Here is a 23,301-nt window from a genome sequence, read left to right on the forward strand (position 1 = left end):
ATTGATGAGTTCGAAGTTCATTAATTCTAAAAAATTTGCTTCCGTTTGATTTGCACCTAAAGTGACGATATCATTTATAATCAAAGTTGTAATTCCCATGTTTTTATTTTTAGGGTTAAAAATGGTAGTTAAAAGTTGAATTGAAACAATGTTCTGAGATGGAAAATCACTATCATTAGCATTTTTTTCTCTCCGTGGTCATCGGGGATAGAAGGAGATACATTTCACTGGCGACGAAACCGCATCAGGTGACTTCAAACATTTTATCATTGAAGGAAAATGATACAATTGTAGACGAAGAAAAGAGAATAAGAACGGAGAGAATTTCAAAGAAGAGAGTAGTTAAGGAAAATTTTCTTCATGTATTTCTATTGCTTTTTCACAGGTATTTATAATCTTTACTTACAAATGTCTGGTCTCTCAACCGTGAGATCAATTACCCCCAAAATTTCCCCATAAGATTAGTTTATCATTTTCACAAATTCCTCACTCACACTTTTATTATGATCTTTTCCCCTTTTGCCTTTACAGAGTATAATCGGCCAGGCGAGCTGGCTTTTGGCGTGCTCTGGTGCTGATACACTGAGGTTCAGTTGTGGCTTCCTGTCCTTGTCTTGGTATAACCGAATTTTGCTCAGCTGGAGGTGGTCTTGGCGTAACCGCAACCTGCTCTGCTAGAGTTTGCTCCCTTTCAGAAGGCCCTGAGTTCTGGATCGTATCAATACCCACCTCTCCAACATCAACCTTGTCCTCAAGGTTGAAACATGGGAATTGCTTCTGAATGGCGGTGACATCTACCCACGATGACTCTTCGGTAGGCATATCGGCCCATTGAATGAGGACCTGAGGCATTGGAATTCCACATTGCCAAATCGATCAAGTCTGCACTACGGCCATGGGTTGTAATTTTGCAGGGGGTAGCTCTAGAAGAGGTGTTGCAAGAGAAGGAGGACCAACATATGCTTTTAAAATGGAGATGTGGAAGACAGGGTGTATCTGGGATGTTGGTGGTAACTCCACTTGGTATGCAACCTTGCCAATTTGTCTAAGGACTTTGAATGGCCCGTAAAACCGCTTTGACAGTTTATAGTTCAAACGAGTAGCAATAGAAATTTGTTGGTAAGGCTTGAGACGGACATAAACCAAATCTCCCACTTCAAACTACCGATCACGGTGTTTCCGATCAGCCACAGTCTTCATGCGATTCTGGGCACAAACCAAATTGTTTTTCAATGACTACAGAATTTGCTCCCGTTGCTGCAATTCATCTTGTATGGTAGCGTTCGTGGAATCACCAATAAGGTATCATTGAGCGCTGGAGGGGGTCTTCCATACACCACTTCATATGGTGTCATGCCGATGGAAGAGTGGTGGGATGTATTGTACCAGTACTTAGCCAAACTCATATATCTTACCTAGTGATTCGGCTCTTCTGCAACATAACATCTTAGATACATCTCCAAGCTCTGTTGGAGGCCTCTTGTTTGGCCGTCGGTTTGTGGATGATATGCCGAACTCATGGCGAGTAACATACCTTACAACTGATGTAACTCCTTCCAGAAAGAACTGAGAAAAATTGGATCGCGATCACTAATTATAGATCTAGGTGTCCCATGTAATTTTACCACATCATTGAAAAAAATTTATGCTACCTTGTAACTGGTATAGTGAGGCGGCAAGGCTGAGAAGTGACAATACTTGGACAATCAATCCACAATGACTAGTATTGCTGAACGCCCCTTCGATAATGGAAGTCCAGTGATGAAATCAATCGAACTCTCCTCCCACACTCTTTCTGGTATTGTTATCGGTTGAATGAGTCCAATCGACTTCTGGTGTTCAAGCTTCATCTGTTGGCAGATTGCACAAGCTACTACATATTTTTCAACATTAGATTTCATCCCCTTCCAAAACACGTTGGAACAAAGCCGTTTATATGTACGCCAAACTCCGGCGTGTCCTCCTTGCGGTGAGGCATGATATACTTTCAAAAACTTCATTCGCAACGTTGAGCCCTTGGGAAGCACCAATTGGTTGTGGAATAGAAGCACACCCTATTTGATCGAATATCCATGTGATCAGTGCGGGTTTGTTGCCACGGCTGCGCAGATCGTTTGAAGCTCCCAAGACTCCCGCACTTCGTTTTTTAGAGATTCCAGGATGTCCACCGTAATCAGAGTGAAAGAGAAGAATTCGTTTAATGAGAATTAGAGTCATAAATCATACCAAGTACATCTATTTACATTTATAATTCCATAATCATAAACTTTTTTTTTTTTGGTGGAAACCCATAATCATAAACTTAAACAATGCTAAAGAGAGCCTAATAATTGCTTAAATAGAATTAGTGTCATATTTACTGTTTAGAATAATATTCTACCTAAGAAAAAGAAATTATTCTAAAACCGGTTCGAGTAGGTTTAGGTTTGGATCCATAGAACCAACTCGGTATTTAGAACCGAACTAAAACCGATCGATCGATATTCATAATTCGCATGCGATTATAGGGTTTGTTTAACTGCTGCAAAATTTTGGAGCCGAAAAGCTCATAGTGTTTTCGACTCTCTGCTACTTATTGAGCTTGGTTGGTTGGTTGTTCTTCCAGTCTTCCTTTCATCTGTTCTCTGTGAAGACTTAAGAAGGGAACCCTAACATCTCTGCTACACAGCAACTTCACCTGAGCTTCCTGCTGCTTCCATGGCGACGGCCGCCGTTAACAAGAAGAAGGGCCTAAAGGCGAAACAACTTCCATCTAAGAAGAAGCAGAAGAGGGATTCTATCTCTGAAGAGCCACTGAAAGAGTTCCAACTTCCTCAGGATTCTGATAGCCATGATGAAGAACCCGGAGTAGAAGAAGTGGGAGATGACTCAACTTCTGAAATTTCTTCTGACGGGGATGATGCATTCGCCGATGATATTCTCCAAGGCAGCGACGAAGAGAAGGGTTCAGATTCGGATTCATATTCTGATTCAGAAGGGTCCGATATCGAAGATAAGTCTAGAGCTATAGATGATGAGAGGGCGAGGGAAGAAGAAGAAGCAGAGGAGGAATTGAAGCTCAACATTAAAGAAGAAGCGGACGAATTCCGCTTGCCTACCGAGGAGGTTTGCTCTTTTATTCCCTCTCCATATCTAACCTATAATGTATCCATGGGGCATACTTGCGGTTCATGCCAATTGCGATTCTCGTTTTTGAGTTTAATGAATGTATGCGTGTTTTTCATGAATAAATTTAGGAGCTTGAAGAACAGGCCCTTCGCCCCCCTGACCTTTCGAATCTTCAACGGAGGATAAAAGAGAGTGAGTATCAGGTTCTTCTGAGTTACATATTATTTTTCTTTCTGCCACCCAGTTAGTTGACTGGTCGCTATTTCCTTCTCTGATGACCGCTCTCAGTTGTTCGGGTGCTTTCGAATTTTAAGACTTTAAGGCAAGAGGGAGTGACACGGAAAGAATACATTGAGCACCTTCAAAGGGATTTAAGTTCTTACTATGGTTACAATGAGTTCCTGATTGGTGTCTTGGTCGAGGTATGTTCTGAGGCAATGCTCTTTTGGCCCTTGGCCTCTGTGAAATACAATTCCCTTGTCAAATTTCAATCTGTTATTGTTTTTGCAGATGTTCCCAGTTGTTGAGCTACTAGAGATTATTGAAGCTTTTGAAAAGCCTAGACCAATTTGTCTACGAACTAATACTTTAAAGGTTCAACTCACTATTCTTTATAGCTTCCTTTTGGGTAGGGGGTTGATGAGTTCATTGCCCTGAAGATAATAATCTCCTATGTAGTTTTTCATTGACATGTTGCCAATTTTCTTTTATTTAAAGAACAAGCTGTGTCCTTATTAAATTAGTCTGTTGTCATATACAGACAAGGAGACGGGATTTGGCTGATGTGTTAATAAATAGAGGGGTAAACCTGGATCCCTTAAGCAAGTGGTCAAAGGTAAGGATTTCCATCATTTTACACAGGTTTCTTTTTAATGTTCTGTTATCTGAAAAATAAATGTCACCAATGTCTTGGCAGGTTGGACTGGTTGTATATGATTCTCAAGTACCAATTGGTGCAACACCTGAATATATGGCTGGCCACTACATGGTAGATCTTTTTTCTCAAACATTGCTATGATATCTAACTGCTCTGTTGTCGTTCTTTTAAAAGTATTTATGTTACTCATTATGCTTAGCATTATCTTTTTATTCTCTTATGATTCACAGCTACAGAGTGCAAGCTCCTTTTTGCCTGTAATGGCCCTTGCTCCTCAGGAGAGGGAGCGAATTGTAGATATGGCGTAAGTCTGTTTAACCTTGTCTGAAACAAGCTCATGCCAAGTGTCAGTTTTCCCAGAAATATTTAATGAGATTAATTGCAAGTTTGAGTCTTAATTTACTGGTTAATTTTGGAACTGTCAGAGTGCATTTTCATTGTAGCTCAAGCACTTGGCGTTATTTTTTGATCGTCTCAAAGGGTTTTTTTTTTCAAGAACAGAATCTTAAATTTTTTTTTTTTTTCTTTTGTGTGTGTGTGGGGGGGGGGGGGTGATCACTATTTTCTAGCAGTTGCATATAATAGCTGTCACTGCATCATTTAAGCATTTTGTTGCCTTTTCCTAATATCAGTCTATACTTGTCACAGGGCTGCTCCTGGTGGTAAAACAACTTATATAGCAGCTCTCATGAAGAACACCGGTATGCACGTTGTTGCAAGCTTGAATTATTCTGAAATCTTCTTTTTCCTAATTTAATCAGTGAATTATTTTTAAGTCTTTTCATTCCTAATTTTTTGATTGGGTCCTTTCCCCCTTTCTGTCAATATTAAAATTGGCAATGGTGTAGTAAAAGTAAATTGAAACCATTTTGTTGTAAGATAGCATTGGAGTATCATCAGTGTTGCGTCTGGTCAAATTTTAAATTTTGACCTCACATAAGTTTCAAAACTAAAAAAAATCTTCTGGTCCCTCAAATTTTTAATCACATATCTTAACAAGTTCCTTTTTTTTTTTTTGGGGGGGGGGTTGGTGTAGGGTAGTGATATTGATTTTCCTCTTTTATGTCATAGAAAAATTTAAAAAGCATTATTTTCAGTTCTTCTGTGTAACATGAATAGCATTTATAGTAACTTCAAGCTATTTCCATTTATGATTTTCTGCAATATTTCTACAAGTATTTTGTATCTTCTACACATTATAGAAGTCTTATTCATAAAGCATATGAATTTCTCAAAAAAGGATTTTTGAAATCATTTATCCTCGATGATGCTGGTTGCTTAGGAGAGAAAGATAAAGCAATAAAATACCATAATAATGTTGTAACTATTTAAGTTATGTTAGAGTACTAATTTTATTGCTCCCACTTTTTTTAACCTCTTAAGTATCTGTATACAAATGCTATGGTAGAACTACTAATAGTCTAATACATATTTGCCTTTTTCTGATAAGTCATAATTATCATATTTTCAATTTCAAAATCTTATGATGAAGCATTTTGTACTTTTCATTTCCTTCCGCTTGGGATTAATTCAGGGTTTCTGTTTCATCTTTTATAATTCATTAATGCAATTTTTCTTCAGGATTAATTTATGCGAATGAGATAAAGGAGCCTAGGCTGAAGTCACTCACTGCAAACCTGCACCGTATGGGTGTTACTAACACCATAGTTTGTAATTATGATGGGAAGGAGGTTAGTTTTGACCTTTATATCTTCTGTGCACCTCATGGAGTACTTTCTGGCTATGTGTTTTTGAGAACTGTTGGTGCTGTATCAATAGTGAGTTATCCATGTAATTATTTATCTAAGTTATCCTTATTAGTCTTTTTAATCTAAGCTGTCTGTTTCTGTTCAAAATTGGAAGAGCGCACAATGATGTCTAGAGCATCGCATGCATGGGTAAACACTAGATAAGTGTGAATGTAGGAGGATTTGGTACTAAGTTGGAACATTTCTGATCTGATACAAAGATATGATCCTAATGCAGTGTAGGGTATTCAAAATAATTCCTGATAGAACGATATTCCTTATGCAGTCTAGCGTTGTAACTCTTTACATGTAAAGAAAACTTTAATTGTCAAAAAAAAAAAAAAAAAACCAGAAATGATTGTTTGGTTTGTGCCCAAGGTTGTTACAACTATAATTATTCTAGATATTCAGTGGTTACACAATGTCCAAGTGTTACTACCACAAATGTTCAAGTGTACAAGTACAACTGAGGTTAAAGCACCCCCTACTTTATGATTTCTCCAACTCTATGTCGATACCACATAGGGTTTCTGGGATGGCTTGAATCCCCTTAAAGTGGGGCTGAAATGTTGACCCATTTGAATTTCAACACTGTTGTGTCGACCAAAATTTAGGTTGAAACCTTGCATTCTTATGGAGTACCATTGTTAGAACCAAGATAATTCACCAAGTCTTGGTTGTTTTGACTTAGTTCTTGAACTATGACCGTGAGGTGGACCCCATGTCTTTTTATAAGCCAGGTTGAGTGGTTTAGCCAAATAGGCTTCAATAACTTGAATGAGAAGTATTTATGGCTCGTGCCTTGGGGCCAGTAATTCATCTCTGGAAAAGAAACATCTTTATTGTACAAAATTTTGAAAGAGAATCCAGTATTTTGATATCTTATAACACATTCTAATATAAATCAGGTATGAAGTTGAGTATGGTATCCCATATTTGACAGAACATTTGAATTTTTTTGTTGTGTACAAAGAGTTCTGAGTTATGTTCTATTTGAAGGCTTCAACAGTGAAATTGGTTTCCTGCTAGGACAAACTGGTTTATGTTGGTTTTGAATTTCAAAAATTCATACTAAATCAGACTCACGGTTTAGTTGTCCTTTTCCTTTAGGGTGAGTACAGAGCCCCATGTTTCATTCATATGTAAAATCTTATGGAAACAAAGTTGTGCATGTATGTGATAAGGTGCATATCCTTGTCACAATGATGGCAAGCATGCAATACAACACAATGCTTGCTGTAGAATGCTATTTGCAATGATATTTAATAATAACTCTTTGTCAGCTCATTTTCTGTTTTATATGAATATCTTTTAAAATTTAAGTATGCATATGTGCTATTTTCTCTTTCCGTTGGCCTTTGCTAGCAGTTTAGTGAATTTTAGATGAGAGTTCTAAAAAATTAATTTTGAATACTCAGCTGCCAAAGGTTTTGGGACTAAACACTGTCGATCGAGTATTGTTGGATGCCCCGTGCAGTGGAACTGGAGTAAGTCATTTGAGAATTGATCTGATTCCTACTGCTGTACTGGAAGATTTTATTGGATATTTGATAGATAGTTATCAAAATGCTATTAAATTTGCAGGTTATATCTAAGGATGAGTCTGTGAAAGCCTCTAAAAGTTCTCAAGATATACAAGATTGTGCTTTTCTGCAGAAGGTCTGTTTGTTCTCTCTCTGTGTCTGTCTGTCTGTCTCTCTGTTTGTGGAGGTGGATGGGCAGATCTTTGATGTGGGGCTTGCACTGATGCTGTTAGTATATCTTTGTGATCTTGAGTGTTTTCATGCTAAACAGAATCCATATGTATTTTTGCTATAAACATTTTTTCTCAGAAGAAATTTTGATGTTTTTAACTTTGTTTCTATGCAGGCCATCTTTCTGGATGGTGTACTTGTTTGAAGCATGTACTTACTGTTTTGATCCATTAAGCAGTTGTCTAACTGGATAAAACTTTTTACTTGTTTATGGTTAATCTTTACTTGGAACTTATTTGGAGGGTTTCTGTGTTTCTTCTGCAGCAACTGATACTTGCAGCAATTGACATGGTCGATGCTAATTCCAAATCTGGGGGATACATCGTCTACTCCACATGCTCAATGATGATTCCAGAGGTTTGTATGCAAGTTTCCCTCTTTGCAGAACCGGTAGTTCTAGTTGATTTTTCTAAACTTCAAACTTGCCATTTCAGAATGAAGCAGTGATAGACTATGCACTGAAAAAAAGGGATGTGCAGTTGGTTCCATGTGGGCTAGACTTTGGCCGTCCGGGGTAATTCTATATTCTCATACCAGCCATCATAATGAATCCTTGGTTATTCTACTCTTCTGATCATTGTGTTTCCTTAGGTTTACACGTTTCAGGGAGAGCCGGTTTCACCCGGCGCTAGAAAAGACTAGGCGCTTTTACCCTCACGTTCATAACATGGATGGGTTTTTTGTTGCAAAGGTATCATCAGTTCATCACTTCCCTAAAAATTGTACTATTGTACTTCTCACGAGAAGAGCTATATTTTGATTTGCTTTACATTTTCCCTTTTTCTCTAACATAGTTCCATCTGTCTTAATAAAATATTTAACAATTAATTCTGAGTAGTTAAACGATAAGTCTTGTGGGCATCTTTCTGCATGCTGGCATGCACCACACATGGACATCTGTTGGAGCATATGCTCGTACAAGCAATCAAGTTTAGCCTTGACAAGTCTGCAAATTTCATGTATATACTTCTTGAAATATGGAATTTTTGTTGAGAGGCCTTTAGCTTAATTATTTCAAGAAAACCATACATTTCAGTTTCTAGGCACTTAATTATTGAAGTTAAACATGAGTCTCTGCATTCATTCTTGTAATTAACAACAGACCTTGGTGAATGACCAGTTAGGACATAAACTCCTTGACTGGCACCATGTTCTTCCACTTGTCAAGTTTTAGCCCAAGTGGCGGTAGCGGGAAAATAAACCATCAATCAAATTCCTTATTGCTTTGGTCTTGGTTTTGATTTTAAGAAAACCAGTTTAATATGAATGATTGGACTGATAAGACTGATCTAAACCGATCTAATGGACCATGCTACCGGTGTGCAATTTTCTTCTTAAATGGGTTTGTTTTGATTATTCTCTCATGCCCCATTTGTGGGCCCCAGTGAATGATATGTTCTCAAGGCAGCCATTGATGTGACATGCATATTCCTTCCTACACTGGCAGCGCAGGGTACTATCTTATTTGTTTAGAATAGTTAACCTGTAATTTGTTTGTACAAACACATGACCAGGCCAATGGATGGGTAAGTGACTGCAGCCAGACAAACCAATAGTTATCAGTCTTAGTTTGGATTTTTAGACCAATCAGTATTAGTCTGGCTTTAATCTGACCGGTGGCTTCAATCTGACCGGATATATGCATTGACAAGACCGGATTGAATAGACTGTTTTATACCGCTATACTAGATGGTGTACTGGACTTCAAGGAACATTGGCACACTTGGAACAGTATGATGCACGCATGAAATGCAACGATGGACTTTTGTACTGGTGGGAATAAGACTTGGTAAAGACTTAGGTCCAGTGGGCTTAAAATATTGGTTGGAGGTGCGAATACAGGATTTTCTTTATTAGTTTATCACCACTTCATTGTTTTAGATAGGGAAGATGAGCCCTGGTGCAGCTTTTAGGTTTGCTAAAATGTGATAAAAAAGGTCACAGGTTGGAGTCCTGAAACAGCCTCTGCTGAAGAAGGGCCAAGGCTCTGGACATTATGATCCTCCCCAGTCTCTAGAATCCACAGAGACGGGAGCCTTGTGTACTGGTACACCAATGGTTTAAGTTGTACTGAAGTAGGCGTCAGTAAGTATGGCCTTGTTTAAGTTGTTCCTTTCTTTTTTATTTACAGTTGGAGTCATTTAAGATTACATACAAATATACAATTGCTCTTTGTTGGAGGAGTTTTAGGCTTTGAGTTTTTTACTTATACATATGTAAGTGGTATGGCCAACACAACTTTTACTGAAAATTGATGAAAAGATTTTGCTTTGTTTTCATCTGTGGATTCCAGGCAGTTCCTTCTAATCTGGTTTCTTTTTTGTTTTTGTTTTTCAGTTTTCTAGTCTGACTTTCAAGTGAACTGAATTAGCTGATAAGTCCTGGTCTGATATCTGATTCCACAAGTCCTATATTATGCCATTGAAATCACAATAATGGATTTCTGATTTTGTATCCTAATTTCACAAGTCCTAAATCTAATCACTCATAATTCAGATTCTCTCCAGAATTTGGTAAAAATTTTGCAGGACCGTTCATTCTCCCATAGCAGACTTTTGACTGGGGACCCTTAGCCAGATCAGGGATTATTTTTTTGTTTTTTAATTTTTCCTTGAAATTTGGAATGTCTTTTCTCCTGCAATCCTGTGACAGGCTGGTCGCCTAGGCCCCATATTGGTGTCAAGGTCTCTTCTGATGCCTAAGTTGCCCAGACACTGACAATAGCGGTCCTATCGCAGGCCAATATCTCGCTTCTAGAATAGCAGTCCATTAGAATGCCTTACTGGGGTTGCCTTGTGTCTAGGCCCCTTCCAACACCTTTCCTAGATGCTGTGACAACTATGATCCTTCACAAGTTGATCTCTCACAGGTTCTAGACTACCTGCATCAGTATACCATTAAATGGGAAGGTATATAATTGAATTTGAGAATGAAATGACATTTTCCCTCTTTGGACCATACCCTAGATATCCAACTATAGGTTTGCTACAACCCACAATGCTCTTCCACGTGGCAAAATTTGGTGTGTGGTGAACCTCTAAGTGAATTCAGATCCTAACTGGCTGTGGGGGAATTCTTTGCTTTAAGTTGTTCTTCATGAATGGTGCCAAATTCAGAGTGAATTTGGTCATGAGCAGGACTGTTGAAGGGCAATTTTTTTAACTTGACATATAGAAACTTTAATCACAGCTTGATTCCTTGATTTCCTGTGTGGGTGTTGGGGAAGGCCGAAGGTGGATTTTTTTGAGCATGGTCAATAAACCTACATTAAACTTGGTACGAGTCAGGTTTCAATCGTATTTTGCAGATATGTAGTTTCGACTGGCCTAGTTTCAATCAGTCTTGATAAGCTTTGGTCAGTAATTGATAGCACACGACATGCTGAGTTTTAACAAGAAACTATGTGAATCTTGGTTCTTGCTGATTGAAACTAAACTTAGTTACTTTATTGGGCAACATTGTATGTCCATATTCTGCATGAACAGAATCGCTTATGTTTTTCTGTTGTTGCCTCTGCAGTTGAAGAAATTGAGCAATTCCAAGCCAACACCGAAACCATATGAGGAATTGGGAACTGTAGAACAGGCAACTGGGCCTGATGTTGCAGAAATCAATGAAAAGAACTACACAGAAGGAAAACCTCAACCACCTCAAGTTGCAAATGTTAAGAAGGGAAAAGGCAAGGGTGGCTTTGGGAAGGGCTTATCAACCAATGGGATTTCAGATGGACAAGATAGGGGAAAAAATAAATATAGGAAGCAGAACAATACCGAAGGAAAACCTCAACCTTCTCAAGTTGGAAAGTTTACTAATGCAAAAGCCAATGGTGGATTTGGGAATGGTTTAGGAACCGATGAGAATCAAGATCCACAAGATAGATCGAAAGATAAAAAAAGGAAGCGTCCATCTAGGGAAGAAATCGCAAGAGCTAGGTAAGCTACTTTTTGAATTGATAAGATCCTTGTTTTATTAAATTTCACTTACTGCATCATGTGGACCTGTAAACTATAATTCTCCTGGAGCACCTCTTCATTTGGTTTTAGAAGGATAACATGCCTTGGCTAACGTGTAATATAGCGTAGTAATTTTATTGCATTACTTGTACTATAAAAGAAAAGTTCATTGCATTACTGAGCTAGGCATCATTGGTGGGGTATACTTTGGTGGTTACACTACATAGTTTTGTTGCAAGCTGTTTTTGAATTCTGTATGTTTTGGACAATTTTACAGAGAAGAGAAGAGGAAAGCTTTGAGAAAAAATAAGAACAGATCTGAGGAGGTTGCTTGATGAAGAATAGCATATTAAGCAGTGGATTTTTGGAATGCAAGTCTATGGGAGATAAGAAGCAGAATGACACTGGTTTGGCGATGAATTCCAGTGAGGCAAATTGGGATATGGCAAGACAGCAAGCCAACTAATTATTTTATTGCAATGTGATAACTAACATGCATTTCCAGAGATCTGTTCATGGTTCACCTGCATTAGATTGTTCAACCTCTTTGGAAAGCATCATTTCGGTAATCATGTAGGGGCATGTTTGATTTCCCATCGCTGCCAATTGAGCTAGAAAAGTTTAGAGAGTTTTGTTTCCTTATGTCCATCAAAATTTTTGTAGTTGACTGCACAATTTCTTCTTTTTCTTTTTTTTGTATCTGGAATGAACTCCATTTGTATGTGAGCTACAAATTGGGTCAGAAAAGCCCAATTTGCCTTAAGTTTAGCTTAGATAGTTTGCTATATTCAACGTTTGTAGAGTATGTTATGTGGAGAATTTGGTTCCAGATGCATTTTTGCGGTTTTGTTGCAAGCTGTTTCTAAGTTTCCTCTGATTGCACTTGCTAGCTTCTTGCCCTCCAGCAATTCCTCTCCTCTCTCTGGCTTTCCTTCTACGTTTGAGGGAAGAGATTCTCTCTTCCCTGGGTTTTTAGACATGATATCATCATGGTTCTTGCGACCCTAGGGTAGTGTTTGACTGGTATAATAAATTTTAGAATTTCTTACTTGTGACCACTTAATGGGATGAAACTCTTGACTATCCACTTGAGTGAAAAAAATTAGTGGTTGTTCATTTTTTATGAAATCTAAATTATTCATTGTCACAGTTAGTTTTAAATCTAGTTTTCGTTAAGTTTAAATTCGAGATGATGGATTTGTCCTTTATGTGTTATACAATAACTCTAATGCGTCGTTACTATCACTTATAGTATCCTGTCTTTTCTCCAATTTTTAGGTGGGTGATGGAGAAACTTCTTCCCATACTTCACCTGACTGAAAATTATTCAAATAATGAATGCACTTTCATCCTCTACCTTATGAACCAAGCTTTTATGAACTTCAAATAAAAAAATTAAAAAAAAGAGGTCAAGGATAAAAATTTCATTGAGTTCATGTTTTTTTAGAAAGGTTCTGTGTCGCCGTGTTGGTGCTGGCGACACAGAAGACAGCGTTCATGTTTTTGTAGAAAGGTTCTACCCATTGACCGAAATGTCCCTGGGTGTCGCCGTGTTGGTGCCCCGCAACACCGAAGACAACGATTATAGGTGACATTTCGGTCTCTAAAAAATCGATCAAGTCTGCAGCAGTGTGGGAGAAACCGAGAGATCAGAGAAAAGAGAGTGGGAGAGAGTTGTGAGAGAGATGCCATGGTTTCCGTCGGCTTCCGTTCTACAAAAAAAAGAGAAAGGAAAGAAATAGAAGATATTGCTGGAATCCACCATGATTTCCGTTTCTGCAGATAAAGAGAAAGGAAAGAAATAGAAGAGATCGCTGGAGTCCGCATTGATTTCCATTTCTGCAGATAACGAGAAAGGAAAGAAATAGAAGATATCGCTGGTCGCAGAGTCCAATGGTTTCCGTTTCTGCAGAGAAAGAGAAAGGAAAGAAACGAGTCCGCCATGGTTTCCGTTTCTGCAGAGAAAGAGAAAGGAAAGAAATCAAAAGATTGCATGTCGCATAGATATTTTTATATTTTTAAATGAGAGATAGAGAGTATTTAATGCGAGATTTTCAAATTTTGAATTTTAAATTTATTCGATATTTTGAGAATTTATCGCGATATATCAAGTTTTTGCCAATATATTGCGATATTTCGACAATTTCTCATGGATTTTTAGAAAAGTTGGGGTTCGTCGTTGCGCGCGTCGACACCTTGATTTCGGTGCGCCGTGTATCGGATATTTCGCCGACACACAGTACTATTACTTCTACATGAAAAAATATCCAAAAAAAGCTTCTACCTGGACAAACAATACATGCAAACGTAGGTACAAATACTGGCAAACAAAGGAATAAATTATATGATCTTTCACTCCAACTGTAGTAGGCAATGTTAATTATTATTATTATTTTTTATAATAGAACTCCATTAATCAAAAAAAAAAAAAAGGTAAAATTCATTAGTCAAAATCAAGTTAAAGAAAAGACATGAATTTTTTTTGATTAGTTTTTATATTTGTTGAAGGGGTAGGGGGAGACACTAATGCATATGTAATTTAAGAGAGTTGAACCCATTATCTCTTCATTAAAAGGTGTTGGTCATTTGACTCATTTCCAATTAAGTAATCTTCTGACCATAAAGACCTAATATTTACAAAGCTAAAATCTAAAATAAAATTCTTTGAGAAGAAAATAAAAAGTAAAAATCTAAAATTAGGGGTTGAGCTTGAGATGATTAGTTTTGAACAAAGATGTCTCAATTCGAAGATTAAGTTGGGCATGGGTTGAGTTGGAATTCTAGTCTAGTTTCATCCAATCATATAATATAATATAATATAATATCATTAATTGTTATATCTAACTGTTACTATTGGTGCCGGTTAATCCAAACTTATTCATTCCAAAAATATTTTCCAACAGATATTTCATTGCTTGCTAAAGAATAATTTCCTATCTCTCAAACAATTGTTTCAAATCTCTGGATTCATGAATCTGAGAATTATACCCGTTTGGTTGAAAAATTCTCTAGATTCATGAAATCTAGAGATTCACCTTTTTACACTAAAAACGTGAATTTGTAGATTTATGGGTAAGGGGTGAAATCTAGAGATTTCAAAAAAGCTATACATTTGCACATTCACAAAAATCATGTTGATCAAATAGATTTTTAGGATGAATCCACAAATTTTATTCCACAACCAAACATTTAATTTTATAAATTATGATTCCATAGATTTGAAATCTCTAGATATTTGAAATCTCAATAATCGCGAAAGGCCGGGTGGGAAACCCTAAGTAACTGGCATTAAACAGCTCTTAGTCAAATAGCATTTCCTGTTCATGAAATTCCCCCTTTTTTAGTTTACAGGAACTAAAAGGTTTCTTGTCATGGCGGTAGCCGTGGAACAAGAGTTGAATTTTGATCCTTAGCATCAACCAAAAATATTTAATAATTATCTTCATAAGGAAGACTAATGGAAGATCTCTTCCAATGTAAAGCTATATTAAACATTATTTATCTAATATATATATATATATATTCTCTAAAAAAGAATACATATAGGAAAATAACAAATGAAACATGTTGTCTTTAGACTCATTCTTATACATAAAATCTGGACCACACACTTACATAATAGGAAAAGAGTAAATGAAACATGCATGTAATGAAACATGCATGTTTTCATCTAAGTATATTTATCTTTAGAAATTCAAACCAATATTTTTGTCATATCAAAGCGATAAACATGCAGCTGAAGAACTAGATAATAAATCTGGATTCTCTACTTGTTAGGGTAAAGATATTTACTTTCCTCGCATCTCTTCATCAGGCAATAGAAGTAGAACCCACAGTAAAATCTACTAGAAATCCTATATATGGGTTCTATCCCTTTAGTGTAGTAAAGAAATGTAAGAGAACATGACTCTACCTATCATCCTCACTCTTTTTAATTCATTCATGTTCAAGCCCATTTGCCCCCGAAGCAGATTTTATTTTTTTCTCGGATGAAGCAGACATTTCATCAAGCACGACATGTGCAGAATAAGGTGATGAACCTGGAAGTCATTTTCCTGATTCCAATCGAATAAGAATAATAATATCAATTAGATCCTGACGATTCAGATTCATTTTGGAGACTGGGTCAACATGGGTCTTGAGTTTGACAGCTACCATTACCAACCCCATCTCTGATCATGTAAACCTCCATAGGTGTATATTTATCCAATTTGCAGAAGGAAAGAATGATAAAAAATGAGCACCTGAAGACATGAAAACACCCTCGTGGCCTCCTATCTTTGTCTGTATCTAGAGGGTATTCAAGTAATTTCCTCAAACCATGCCTGGTTGGCTGGTTGTCTTCCCGTCTTTGCGTGCAAAACGCCAACCACAATTTCAAAATTTTGGAGCTAAAAAGAGAGAGGGAGGGGTTGCTTGCTTGCTTCATGGTCTTTCTCTCTCTCCTCTATCCATTTTATTTAACAAGTTGTTTTTGAAATCCCTGACCTGGGCCAGGTCACCTGGCTCATCCGTCTAATCCCCTGTCAGTTTCTCTTTTTTAGAGGTTTTGCAGAATTTTGTCTCATATAAAACTGCATCAAACCACTTTTGAACTTTCAAATCTGAAATCTCATCTTCCCCAGAATCGCATTTCTCACAAGCCCATTTCGTCCTTTCTGCAATCCTTGTGCCCTTGGTTCCTAATCAACTTGCAGTCCCGTTGCATAACCCCTCAAAGAAAAAGGAAAAACACTTGCAGGTCCTCTGCATTCAAACAGAAAGGTCTAGCCTAACTCTTTGAACGCTTAGAAGCTGCTTTTCTTTCTTGCAATCTTCATAGGTATTGCCCAAGTCTCTGTCCTGGCTTATTCGTGTATTACGTCTTCAAGGTTATGACCGCTTTGCATTTGTTATTATGATTGGAGATTGCAAGGAGAAACCTTCTTGTTGCTGGATTTGTGGAGTTTGAGGCATTTTATTCTTTGAGCCTCCTGGGTATTCCTCAGATACAACGGTCTTTTCTAGGGTTTATGACTCTGATCTTTAGGTCTTGGAAGAACATTTCTTAAGGCTTTTTTGACCACTCGATTCTGAGGTATGTTCTTCATGCATTTCCTTCTCTTCGAGTTTTTTTGGCTTCCTACTTTTTTCAATGGTGTTTTTTCGCTTTCTTTTGCTCCACATTTCATATTACTTTTGTTATAAATTTATATGTTACCGTGTTTCTCAACGTATGTCTTCGTAGAAACTTTGAAGTTCCCAACAAGAATCCTCTATCTGGTGGGTATGCTTGACTGCCGATAGAATTTCATGCAGAAGATGAATGCGTTGTATCTCTTCTCTCAGAACTTGAAGGGGGTTTATTGGCATTCTATCTTCATATAACGGTTATTTTGAAAGAGGAAAAAAAATAACAATGCTGAGAAATTCAAAATGCAATTACGAAAGTTGATGGCTAAGGCGATCAACTTGCAATCCTAAGGTCGAGTCTCAGGGCAGCTAAGGTGTTAATTTGTGGGTTTCGGTAGAACTTACTTATATCACTGGATGTCCTCTGTTGATCAGCTTTTGGACATTTTATACCCATATGCTCGATATTGAGGCAAACGGTTTTGATTCTGATATCAATTTAGAAGGTGTCGAGAATTGGCTAAAAATCCTGTCTGGGTCATCCAATTTGAATTGGCAGGAATGATGTTCGGGCTTGGCCAATTCTTATTCCAATCCATCTATTGTACAGACACAAGTCTGATTATTTAATCCCTGCATGTGCAAGATGCAATATTGATCCTTTTTAGGGAGAGTCTCCACCAACTTATAGGTTTTCATCCTTTTTTACACCTCTGGTTTTTTTTCTTCTTTTTCTTCTTCTATTGCCATCCCCTGCCGTATTCTGTGGTTCATGGGGAATGATCGGTTTGTGCGGGTGCCAAGTTGCTTGTTTGACACATCTGACCTGTGAGCTGGGTGATGATAATAGGGCTAGCAATACGTTTCTACTAATCCTTCAAGATCTTCATGTCTGATTACTATTTGGTATTCCATTATGATATTTTAAATGTGTCATACCACGGCACTTTAGGGAATCCTGACTCAATTCTCATCATTTGAGATGTTGGAGATATGTTTGTCACTTTCATGAGATTTTGAGGAGGCACTTCCATTGCTGAGGAAAGCAACAGTTTGAGTTGGGAATACAGGCATTGTTCCATTAATGGAAATGCCTTTTTCCTAGTTTGTAAGCTCTGATGTGGTTACAATTAATTAGGTTTTTGCTAATAAATGGTTGGTCTACTAAGCTAGCAATCACAGCAAGGAAGAGGAATTGGGTTTTATTGCCATAAAGCATGGGAATGTGAATCCTGGTAAATCTCTGTGCAAGCAATATTTGGTTAATCACCTAGGTAATGGGATTTCTTATAACCAAATGACCCTGTGTAGCGGGAGAGTTATTCTTCAACTAAGGTCCAGACCCTGTTGTTCAGTTTATCTGTTGAACTTCCGTGAGTTATAAAATATCATGGGGTTGCAGAACTATTTTGGGTTGAAAGTGTGGGTTGAGCACCATTACCACCCCATACTGGATTTGTGATCAATCGTAGTAGTCTTATCTAATGGATGGGTCATTGTTCACTCATTCATGGTTCCTCTACACCATCTTATTGATTTCAAACTGGACCATATATTTCCTTTCAATTATTGGGGGTTCTGATATTGATTTAGATGCTTGAGGGGGAATACTTTGGCATTTGAACCTCCACATCCCAGAATAAATGAGAGAAGCTTTTTTCTCAGCGTCCTTCTGGGTAAGTGAAGTGAGGCCTAATTCTTGGGTTCACCATCAGATATTAGAAACAATATGTCTCTCTCAGTTTCTTGCTTCTTACCTTAAAAGAAATGTTTACTTGTGGCCAAGGAAAAGATAAAAATAGAACATACATGTTTCTTAAAGCCTTTCTTTCTTTAGCCTGAATTCAGATGTTATTTCCTTTTGAGATAAATTACTCCACCTTTCCTCAGAAAGATTTTTCGTTTTTTAACCTCCTTTGTTATTTTAGATTTTAGAAGTTGCATTTGTGATGTGTTCTGGGTTCATACCTACCACCATGGTAGCTCAGTGATGTATTAATTTGAAACCTCTCTTAACAGGTGGACAGTGGAGGTGAAAACTTAAGCAATTAAAAGGCATGATGGTTATGAGAGCTCCGCAGAACTCAATGGACTCTCCAAGAGCAGGAGAAGTGGGAGAGATTGACACTAGGGCACCATTTCAATCCGTCAAAGCTGCAGTCAGCTTGTTTGGTGAAGGATCCACATCAGCAGAGAAACCAGGCTTCAAGAAGTCCAGATCTATCTCTATAGAGGTATTTCTGAAATTGGGTCACTAGACTTTGAGAACTGAAACACAAACTTCTTGGTTTTTATGATATTAATTAATTTGTTTTAATATCTGAAAAATGACATATCTAAGATGTGTTTCAGTGAGTGGAGTACCATCAGTGCTTGGTAGAAGGGGCTGCTTGCCTGGTCAGAAGGCAAAAAGTGTAATTGAATTTTCTTATGTTGAATATGATTGTTAATTTTGCTTCTTGAGTTCAAGACCACACATTATTAGATTTGGCCTAGTTGACAACTCTAGATGTTAACATGGGACTGACTGTTAATTGGATTATGACACTCAAGATAGAAACCACCCCAACCCATAGATATCCCTGTTTTACCATGGAGGCAGATAAGTATTCAATCTAACCAATAAGGATGGGATAAATGTCAAATTAAACCTAGTAGGCCTTCTAGTATCCAGTCATATTATCATATAACTTTTATAAAAGCATGAAGCCTTTGAACTTGGCTATATTTTTACTTCGTCAAATACGCTCATATATTTTTACTAATTTCCTTGTATACCCTTTGAATCTTACACTTCTCGGTAAACTTTGACATATTTCTTTACTACTTTCTCTTTCTCTCTCTCTCTTTTTTTTTTCTTTCTTTCTTTCTTTCTTTCTTTTTGTGTGTGTAAGTACGTTTACCCTATATTACTCTCTGTTCATTTCCCTACTTTGTACTTTGACAAATACTTATTACAGAATTGCATTACTAGAATTACTAAGAACAAGATATTTAAATAATTAAAACATCTTATTTATAGGTTCAATATTAAAGGTATACCTAATGGCTAATATAAATTGTTTTGATTAAAAAGATGGAACTTGTTCGCATTTGGTCTGGATTATATGCAATATAAAAGTGAATTATATAATTCATTTTAGGTAATTAATATTGAACAAACACCAATTATATATTCACTTTTAGGTATTGGCATTTAATTGCAATAAAAACCATTTTAACTTATGATGCATCATCATCCATGTGGCCTTTTGGTGCACAGACTTTAAAAGAGCAATAATTTTTAGTACATTAGATGTGGATTTAGTGTTATTTAATGTCAATTGATGAGGTGATTTTCACCGGTCTTTAGAGTCCAAACTCCACCAATTAGGTGCAAGTTCTGTATTATTGGGCTAGAAAAGGCAGGCTTTGCCACTCTTGAATTCCCATTTTACTAGCAAATTATATTCAATCCCAACTTTTGAGTACCAAAGTTGTTGACTGGTACTAGTCCAACAGTTTAAAGAGTCTTTGATTTGAAATACACTTAAAACAATAGTTTCATTTTGACATTATGTCTAAGATCTGTGTTTCCAATTTTATTTTGTTCTGCCACAGGGGGTACCGGCAACGGAGACAGAACTTCACCTGGCCCTAAAAGAGCTAAACAGGCTCAAGGAACAGTTGAAAAATGCAGAAATTACGAAGACGCAAGCACTTGCTGAGCTTGAAAAGGCTAAACAAACAGTTGAGGACTTATCCAGCAAGCTGAACAATGTAAATCAGTCTGCAGAATTGGTAACTAAAGAGACAGATGTAGCAAAGAGCCAAATAAAGCAACTAGAAATGAACTCTAGTCACTCTGTTGAAACCGACAATGCATGGAAACATGAGTTGGACAATGCAAGAGAACAGTATGCTGCCACCATTTCTGATCTTGATGCTGCCAAACAAGAATTGAGGAAATTCAAGCAAGACATTGAGTCATCCATAGAAGGAAAAGCTGCTGCAGTCCAGCAAGCAGCAGAAGCCGAACTTGCAGCGAAGGCTAATACAGAAAAGGCCTCAGAGCTGTCTAAGGAGCTTGCAATCACCGAAGATTCACTTAGGCAAGTGAAGCTTGCTTCTTTGGAAGCCCGTCAGGAGCAAGAAAAGATACTTGAGGTAGAAAATGCTCAGAGGCAATCTTATAGAGCAGCCATGGATGAAGCTGAGAATAAACTGCTATCATTGAAGAAAGAGTTAGATCCTGAATTTACCATGAACCTCAAAAATAAGCTTTCTGAAACAGATGCTGAGATGGGGACTTTATGCAAGGAGAAGGAAAATGCCCTGGCTTTTGATATAGATTCTGTGTTAAATGTGACATCAGAGCTTGATGGTGCTAAAGGAGCATTGCACAAAGTGGTGGAAGAAGAAAGCTCTCTGCGGAGCATGGTGGAGTCCCTCAAGGAAGAGCTGGAAAAAATGAAGAAAGAACATTCCGAACTAAAGGAGAAGGAAGCTGAGACTGAATCTATTGCTGGGAACTTGCATGTCCAGCTCCGGAAAAGTAAGGCTGAACTTGAGGCTGCCGTTGCTGAAGAATCTAAAGCCAAAGATGCTTCAGGTGAGCTAATCTTGACCCTCAAACAGATTTCCTTAGAATCGTTAAATGCAAAACTTGAGGCAGAAGAAACAAAGAGAAATGCCGAAAAAGTGAAGAAAGAAGCTGAAGCCACCGGTGCTGCCCTAGTAGAAGCAGAAAAGAAACTGCAGATTGCACTGAAAGAAACAGAAGAAGCAAAGGCAGCAGAGGCAATGGCCCTTGATCAGATTAAGATATTGTCTGAAAGAACAACTGCAGCTCGTGCTTCAACATCAGAATCTGGTGCAATGATCACATTATCAAAGGAGGAATTTGAGTCTTTTACCTGGAAAGTTGAGGAATCTGATAAATTAGCTGAAATGAAAGTTGAAGCAGCAATGGCTCAGGTAGAAGCCATAAAGGCAAGTGAGAAAGAAGCACTAACTAAGTTGGAAGCAAGCCAGAAAGAGATAGAGGAGATGAAAGCTTCAACGGAGGAGGCTTTGAAGAAAGCAGAGATGGCAGAGGCAGCAAAGAGAGCTGTGGAGGGAGAACTTCGTAGATGGCGTGATAGAGAACAAAAGAGAGTAGCTGAGACCGCTGCCCGTATAATTGAGTCAGAGGTTTTTGCAGCTTCATCAACACAAAAAGCCTCGGTTCAGAAGCAGAACCAACTAGACAAAGTTGGTGGTTTCCAAAAGCTGGAGAAAACAAGATCTGTGCCAAGGAAGGCACTATTTTCCAATCTCAGTGGCATCTTCACTAGGAAGAAGAATCAGGTTGAGGGTGCTTCCCTCTCTTAACTCCCTGGGGGGAAACCAGTGTGAATTTTATGTTGATTACTGTTATTCCTGTTATGAGCAATATGAAGGCAAGGAGGGGTAGAGGGTGGGAATGATAAGAAACACCTCCATGGGTTGTATAAATTTCAAACTACTAGTGTCTACTAATAGTAGTTCCATTGTCCATTATCTGAAATATGAAAAGAATAATGATACTTGCAGTAGGTATTCTAAAAGCTCACTTTGTTTGGTTCACTGGAATTAGGGATTTGGGTGCATTCCCCACTGTAGGTTGCATTGCATAACCTAAAAGTGTTAAAAGTCCATGAATCCCTTTATTTATTTAAATATATTTTATTTTTAGCTGAGAAAATTAGACCCCTGAAATCTATAATATGTAACCCACTAATGATGGATGGGTCACCTATACCATATTAGTATTTTTCTTTGAATTTCTTTTGGTTCTGTATTTTTCAATGTAAGGTGATGGAAAGCAAGAGTAAATTGAAAAATAAAAGAGACTGACAATGAGACAAAGGCATCGCTTCCATCCCTAAATATTGTCATTTATGTTAGATGATTACTGTTGTGTTGAAAGTTTCAAAGCTGCTTCATGAGGATAGACCATTTTGCATGAAAAATGTCCATGAAATCAATTAGGTTACTGTTGTTCTCCAGCAATATAGCTTAATTACTAAAACTAGTGCTGTCCCCTCATTTTTAACGGTATTAAGTGGCTGTTAAGATAGGATATGTTACATCTATTTTGCCTTTCATTAGAATTAAGAAACCAAAACAGCAATGCTACCTTCATTTATAAAACTCATAATGAATACTAATTTTTCCTTTATATTCTTGTTATGTTGGATTTTTTTTTTTCAAGAGATATGATTTTGGAAACCAAAGAGTAGCAGAACATCTTTGTCCCCATTTAAAATATGATGAAGACCCAAATGTAGACCTAGACCAACACTTGTTGGTGTACCGGATACAGAAACCCTCAACTAGTTCTACTCATGGTTCATTGTGTCGGCGACATATCGCCGACACAGGGCGATATGTCGCCATGTCGCTGGGGGGCTACACGACTCCCCCTAGCGACACGATATATACCAAATATCGACGACATATCGCCTTGTGTCGGCGAAAAATCGGCGGATAAGTCGCTACCTTCGCCATACATAACAGCCTTTCGTTTGTTTTTCGCCGATTTTTCGTTCGCTTTTTGCCAAAGTGAAGCATGAGCCATACTCAACATAATTGTATAATGAATTGTAAACTTTAGTACATCTCTTTACTACTTGTGTATTTGTGTTCTTTTTGCATATTTACATTAGTTTATATGAATTTTTCAAACTTCCAGTTTTGTCCGCATATAGCTGGACATGTGCCAATTATAAACTTTAGGTTAGGTGATG

At 37.6% G+C, this 23,301-nt stretch overlaps 2 protein-coding genes across 2 annotated transcripts; both read left to right on the forward strand.

The window, feature by feature from the left end:
* Positions 1-2,478: 2,478 nt before the first annotated feature.
* Positions 2,479-12,332, forward strand: LOC149003937 (25S rRNA (cytosine-C(5))-methyltransferase NOP2A-like). The gene is made up of 16 exons (XM_089168323.1): positions 2,479-3,105; positions 3,237-3,300; positions 3,397-3,530; positions 3,619-3,702; positions 3,869-3,943; positions 4,025-4,096; positions 4,216-4,289; positions 4,634-4,686; positions 5,567-5,676; positions 7,152-7,220; positions 7,318-7,392; positions 7,752-7,844; positions 7,922-8,001; positions 8,079-8,178; positions 11,007-11,419; positions 11,718-12,332. The coding sequence occupies exons 1-16, from the start codon at positions 2,698-2,700 to the stop codon at positions 11,773-11,775; spliced, it is 1,962 nt and encodes a 653-aa protein (XP_089024449.1). The 5' UTR covers positions 2,479-2,697; the 3' UTR covers positions 11,776-12,332.
* A 3,298-nt stretch (positions 12,333-15,630) lies between these two features.
* LOC149003938 (WEB family protein At5g55860-like) lies at positions 15,631-22,269 on the forward strand. The gene is made up of 3 exons (XM_089169316.1): positions 15,631-16,517; positions 18,572-18,786; positions 20,153-22,269. The coding sequence occupies exons 2-3, from the start codon at positions 18,610-18,612 to the stop codon at positions 21,902-21,904; spliced, it is 1,929 nt and encodes a 642-aa protein (XP_089025442.1). The 5' UTR covers positions 15,631-16,517; positions 18,572-18,609; the 3' UTR covers positions 21,905-22,269.
* Positions 22,270-23,301: the final 1,032 nt, after the last annotated feature.

Source organism: Hakea prostrata, chromosome 9 (assembly GCF_041222555.1).
Source record: "Hakea prostrata isolate BN-2017 chromosome 9, UWA_Hpros_2, whole genome shotgun sequence".
Lineage (NCBI taxonomy): Eukaryota > Viridiplantae > Streptophyta > Magnoliopsida > Proteales > Proteaceae > Hakea > Hakea prostrata.